Here is a 6989-nt window from a genome sequence, read left to right on the forward strand (position 1 = left end):
GAAAAGTAGAGAGGAAAAACTGTAAAGGAAGACAGTGATTTGAATACAGTCAACAAATAATTGGGGGCGTATGCTGCACGTGCTACTCAGAGAGAAGACATTAGCGCAGATGAGTATTTTGCGGCGGACCATATCAAATAAGTCTATTAGAGCGAGGATATTTCGCTTGTTAGCCTAGACGCCGATCCGACCTCCCAAGGCATAGGGAGCCGACAATGAAAAGGAGTTAGATGTACTGATTGTCGTATCTGTTATCAACAGCAAAGCTGTACTAATAACCGGAAGTCCAGAGAAACAAGGAAGTGATACTTATTGAACTAGCCAGTTCAGGAGAAAAGTTGAGGAAAACGCTGAAATATATTGTTTTACAAACTATAGTTTAGGGACGTAGCGGCTTACGACAGTGTAAAGGATAGCACGGCAGTCGCCGCCTGCTGAGTGTCATCGAAGGCCAACAGCTGAGCCGGCTAACGCCCTACACGTGGCGACGGTGCAGCTATATAAACCGCACGCTGGCCGCTCCACTGCATTCGACACACTTGCCTCTCCCATCTTACAACATGAAGTTTCTGGTAAGTAACACTGTCTGTTCACATCTGAGCCTTTACATTCGTATTTCATATCAGAGCAAAGAATGGGAGAACAACCACCACTCTGTTAATGTATTCCGTTTCAGTCGACCATCGAATGTGTTCATTCTTAACGTTCCTTTCTCTGGTACGGACTTGATATAAGTACCCTCCTCTGCAGTCGATATTGCCAACGGACTCCTCTGCGATGTCACTCGCGTCGGATCTAGTTGGTTCGAATCTCGATGGTGGAAGACATTTTCACTACTACCATTTTTGTGGTGTGGGGAGAGATGGGAGCGTCAATTTCCTGTCAGCCAACGTTGCTCGAACGTCATAGATTAAACTTCAGAACTCTCAGCAGTGTCCGATGGAGAGCATTTAAAACTGTTGATGGCGATCCGTCCATGATACAAGACAAACAAGACGCCACACCATACACACAACTACACCAGTCATCTACACTTAACACCTACACGAACAATGAAAGACCCTAAGCGCGGGTCAAGGAAGCCCTTTCCGATTACGAGTCATTACTGCCTGTATTATGAATAAGTACGATGCAATGTATCCTTCGAACAAACATGCAAGTACGAAGAAACATTTCATCATACTTCTTAATAACAGAGGCACTGCTGTATCTTAATTATTTGCCAATGCGAGATCCTCGACTCTCAGTATATATGTCCTTCCTGGACGGGAATATGCGTAAAGTACGAGTGCAGGCTACGGCACATGGATGACATTTTGAAGTTTGGGTCTCCCTGTGATTAGCCGGCCGTTGTGGCCGAGCGGTTCTAGGCGCTTCAGTCTGGAACCGCGCGACCGCTATGGTTGCAGGTTCGAATCCTGCCTCTGGCATGGATGTGTGTGATGTCCTTAGGTTAGTTAGATTTAAGTAGTTCTAAGTTCTAGGGGACTGATGACCTCAGATGTTAAGTCCCATAGTGCTCAGAGCCATTTCATCAATTTTTTTCTCCCTGTGATTTGTGTACGGATAGCCGAAGCGGTTAAGGCGACCGCTCGCGTAGAGCAGGAAATCCGGGTTCGCGTCCCAGTCTGACGCAAATTTTCATTGTCGTCATTATACAACCAATGATGGGTCATATTCGCAACAAATTCGATTACATTTCCTACTTTTTCGATTACGCTGCTGAACCTGCTCCTCGGTGTCTGCTTGCCAACTATGCCTTACGACTGAGAGCATTTATTAATTCACAGAAATATCTGTTTCAGGCGTGGTCGATAGTACGGAGCAGCCTTGTCTCTAGTATTTTCCGTTTCTCTCGTTTAAACAGAGTAAATCAACCACGGGATGTTTATCTGGCACACCCCCATATTCGAAAATCATTGACGTTCGTGAAGAAAAGCCTGTACCGCAATTATATAACAAATGTTATTACTTCATTTGACAATTTAAATATTACAACAGTCTCGTAAAGTCTTCATTGGGGTAGATGATTTTGAATATGCTGCTTCAGTAGACTACTTCAGTCGTACCATTCACGAAGAAAATGTTTATGAAATACTAAATACGGTTTACACTACATAGCACTTCGCTAGAAAACAGAACATCCATTGATAATGGTTAGCTATATCCGCTTTCGTCACATAGATTAAGTTTTTGTGCCGGCCGCTGTGGCTGAGTGGTTCTAGGCACATCAGTCCGGAACCGCGAGACTGCTACGGTCCCAGGTTCGAATCCTGCCTCGGGCATGTATGTGTGTGATGTCCTTAGGTTAGTTAGGTTTAAGTAGTTCTGAGTCCTAGGGGACTGATGACGTAAGTGCCATTTGAACCATTTTATGTTTTTCTATGACCCGAGAGCAATGCTGGACAGATTCATTTGAGCAGTCCGCGACCATCCTCCTGCCTGTAGTTGTGCAGTCATAGCTTGTGCCCTATCTATAGCGACTTCGATATTTACTAAGCGGCCTTCTTCCCCCTTTGTGTAACCGAACATAACTGTGTTTGTCATCATGTCCAGTGGAAGTACACCAACAGATTGGACCATTTCAATCACGGCATGTAGCTTGGTGTCCAGAATTAAAGCAACAAACGGAAATTTTGTAAGGTTGCGTTTATATTGCCACAAAACCGTGTAAACAGGTGATAGTAAAGTAGTAACAACGTAAGGACTACAGAATATACACAAGTGCAACATCTATAACGGTAGACAAAATGTGCTTGGTTTCTTTTTATCAATCTAATGGATTTGCACACACATTACGACAACTGATTAATGTGCTCAGTATGGTGTGTGAGCACCTGTGGCAACAATAGAGGCGTGGCAAAAACGGGGTAGGCTGTGAATGTTGTCATAAATCTCATGTTGAGGCAATAAAGGCCAATCTACCTGCCGAACTGCTAGTAAATCTGGGGAAGTGGTTGGTAGATGCTGACGTTATGCTACCCATGTCCCTAGTGAATCCAAGACATGCTCTATTGGATTCAAATTTGGGGAGCGAGCAGGCCACGTCATGCGTGCAGTATCTTGTTTCCACGAAAACATCAACGACGCGTGCTCTATGAGGTCGACCACTATCGTCCACTAATACGAAGTCTGGGCACGCAGCACCTAGCAACAACCGTACATGAGGTCCCAGTATCTCTTCATAATAACTGACAGCAATTAAACTTTTCATGTTCGCCTATACAATTTCATGAGATGGTGTTCGAGTGGTCAACATAATCGCTGCCCGCACCATTAGCAGTCCTCCTCGATATCTGTCTCTTTCCTCAATGTTCGGGTCTCGAAGTCGTGTTTCATATTCTCTTCAGAACACTGGCCCACTGTTCGACGGTCGGGGTGGCATGTTATAACTCCACTTTAGAGGTTCCATTCTGTGAAGACGCTTCATACATACAAAAACAGCAGCTCTCTGACAATAGAGGCCAAGCTACTGAAGCCTGCAGTACACCGTTATCCTCAATACAGTACGTCCAGGGGATACTGCGAGGTCAAATGACAGTTGCAGTGCAGTACTTAGCCTTTGCAGTCAAATAAAGGTGCTCTCTTTCTGATGTCACATGTGGTCGGCCCTGGCCTGATCTTCGGGACACAGTTTCAGTCTCTATAAACTGTCGCCACATCCGAGAAAGAACAGAATGATCCACATTAATCCATCGGGCCACATCAGTTTGCGACTGCTTTACTTCCATTTTTCCTAAGGCCTTTCACCACAGAGAGTCTGGTATGGGCCATAATGCACCCTCTATGACCTTGTACGCAGCGATGGTGGATGTGGGACTACGCGGCATACACTACCCCGTTTCATAGGTGCCCTGACGTCATCCTTGGCGTGGTTGTTCTTTGACTGGAATGCGATCTACCCTGCAGAAAACGACCGTAGGAAACCTATTGAAAGTTTCTGTCATTGTATCGTGAATTACACACTGGACGAGGAAACTCCGGTTTGTTGCTTCCATTTTGGATATCAGTGTACATTGGTGGCTCCACAAGCGCTAATTCCTTGATGATTCCCCTCATGTGCCCACATAGACCGTCCTATTACACTGATTCCACACAACCGACTTGCCCCTAAGAATCGCTTTACTGCCACGAGTTTCGTCAGGCTGACGGCCTGGTACTACTTCTAAGACTTCTGCAGGTCTCAAATGCAATGGATGCGTTCTTTTAAGGGGATTACTAATATTATGTCCTGTTGGCTTATGTCGAATGAAATAACAGTGGCAGTGATGCGTTCACCTCTTTTCTCCTGATTCAGTCACGTAATGAATCTTCATTCTGCAGGTGATTGTCTTCGCCGCCTGCGTGGCCACCGCCTGCTGCCAGGAGACGCGAGAGAAGCGCGGCCTCCTGGGGGCGGGAGTGCTGGCCGCCCCCGGCGCGGTGCTGGCGCCGCGCGTCCTCGCCGCTCCCGCCATAGCCGCCGCCCCTATCGTCGCCGCTCCCTCCATCGGCCACGCCCCTCTGGGCCTGGGGATCGGCTTGGGTCACCCCATCATCGGCTGAACCACTACATACTAATTTATACTTGTCTGTGTGTACTGTGTCTCCAAAAATAAAGCCTCTGTAAAATCACTGATTTGTCTTTTACCTCCTCATACGTTTCTCTTGTCTAGTTGTACATCACTGACTACTTCATCCCATGCCCCTGTATTCACTTGTGTTCGTCGTCAACAGCCGTTGTCAGTTTCAACAACGCTGATATCAAAACGTTCGCATTTAATCTGTCACATTTACGATTATTAAGATTCCTATGTTAGTTTTTATTCCTTGTAATTATTCGTTCGGTTGACATGATACTAAAACCAAAAATGCTCTAGAGTCACTTCTGCTTTCAGTGACTTAATACTACGAAAATAAACAGCGACTAGGGGACGCATGCGAAACTTTTGCACTTTTATAGTTTTCAATAATGAAAGAATTTCAAATAAGTGTTGTCGTTGGGATTAGGGTAGTCGTGGGAACTAAAAGAAAATATCTTTAAAAATCAAGCGAACTACGTTAACAATAATCATGAATATATGATACACCCTTGTACAAATATTTCCACGTGTCCAAAAGTGTGTTTGTACTCCGAATGTTCGTCGCGGTTTGTATGACGTACGAAGATTAGCGACTGTCAGTAGGGCCACGTAACCTATAACTTTAAGTAGACAAACATTTTCGATTACAGTAAGTTCGTTTGTCATTTCGGAAAATATATTCGTTTAGGAAAGTCAGCTTATACGACGGGCAGAGATAATGGACCACCGCAGAGATCCCGGTTGTTATCCAAGGTAGTCCTGTTCAAGAATTATCCAGTTAAAATTTTAAAACAAATAAAATGGTATCTCTGATAAGCTAATTCGGAAAGGGTGGCCATTAATCATGATTAATTTTATAGCTTCGGGAATATAAGTATGAAGCTGGGCATCTATGATGTCCTTTTTCCTGTGATAGTTAAAAATCACTTTTATGTCAAAACTATCCACGAATATTAATTTTAAATCGGCAAGCATTGTCAGAATTCGGTTAAAATCCTTTGTAGCATTACCTCTTTCATCCCTGTGCGATTAATATATGTTTCGAAAAAGATTTGTTGACTGGAGAAATAATATACGTAATGAACAATGTAGTCACCCAGAGTTTTCGCTATCAATCTTTCACCCTGCAATGGAGTATGCGTTGTTGTGAAAATTTGTGTCGGTGTGAGATTCTAATAATTCTCTGGCTTTTGTGTGGGCAGATTTTGATTTAGCTCTCCAGACTAAACTCAAGCATTAAAAATTGACTTCCAAAAACCCATTGAGTTGAGCATCAGCCATAATTTTCACCCAAGCAGTGCCAGCCATGCTGGGTGTGCAGGAGACTTTCTAAGACGCTCAGCAGGTAGGAGAAAAACTCTTGCGGTTGTGAGATGAGCTATATCTGGATAATACAACCGGTGATTTTACTGACCCAGAAAGGAAATTATTAGGTCTCGAGTCTCAGGCTGGCATGCTGTTTTAAAAACAGTGCAAGTCTAAATTTCTACTCCTTATACGCTATCTGCTATACCCATCTGAGATATAAATAATTATAAAGTATTGTCATTCACTATTGTTCAACTTTTCTGTACAGGAAATGGAAGAATTTGGAAATCCTGTACTGTCTTGCACAGTCTCTTCGTGCCCTGGTGATTATGGAAAGTATTCTACACATTTTCAAGATTTTTTTGTAGGTTGATAATGCTGAAGTTTTAGAAAATACTGTGCATATGAATGTTCAGCACATGCAGGAAGGTATTAGTATATACTAAGGGGTCATGTTAAATGATGTATGCCATCTTGTTTAACGTTTCACATTTGTTTGAAACTTGACTTATTAGTTCTTCCTATGAAGTTAAGCAACCATAGTAAATTTTAGCATTTGATTTTCCTTTGTTTCCGTTTTAAGTTATTTCAACTTTTGGAAGTTTTTTGTTCTTAACATAGTGATGCAACAAAACAACATTCGTTAACATATGGAAAATAAATTATCATTTTTAATTTATTATCAAATCTATGCGAAATTTGGTTGTTGTATACTGTATAGTACAAGGATTGTAGAAAAAATATCTCATATCTTTAAGTAAAACCATCAATACGTGAGAAAAGCAAACTTACACTAACTTACACTATTATATTTTACTTTGTAATTAACGTGCACCATCACATTGAATACCACATACTCGTGAAGGGAAAAGGATAGCCTGAAACTTTTTATTTTTATTTATTTATTTATTTTGCAAAATAGTTTCCAAAGCATGGCTATTATTTGGGAAAATGAATTTAATGTGGTTTCATTCCATAGTCTTTTTGTTTTTGTAATAAACAATAGTTTTTAATTTTTCCTTGAGAACCTAAAGTAAGCGATGAAATTTTAAGGTTCTTGGATAATACACTATTAACGTAACAGATACATCAAGTGATTAATTTTAAAAATGAGTTTTA

General features: G+C 42.2%; 1 protein-coding gene across 1 annotated transcript; it reads left to right on the plus strand.

Annotated features, from left to right (window-relative positions):
* Positions 1-451: 451 nt before the first annotated feature.
* On the plus strand, positions 452-4614 carry LOC124752807 (cuticle protein 63-like). Its single transcript, XM_047249080.1, has 2 exons — positions 452-572; positions 4324-4614. The coding sequence occupies exons 1-2, from the start codon at positions 561-563 to the stop codon at positions 4543-4545; spliced, it is 234 nt and encodes a 77-aa protein (XP_047105036.1). The 5' UTR covers positions 452-560; the 3' UTR covers positions 4546-4614.
* Positions 4615-6989: the final 2375 nt, after the last annotated feature.

The sequence above is a fragment of the Schistocerca piceifrons genome, chromosome 1, assembly GCF_021461385.2.
Source record: "Schistocerca piceifrons isolate TAMUIC-IGC-003096 chromosome 1, iqSchPice1.1, whole genome shotgun sequence".
NCBI lineage: Eukaryota > Metazoa > Arthropoda > Insecta > Orthoptera > Acrididae > Schistocerca > Schistocerca piceifrons.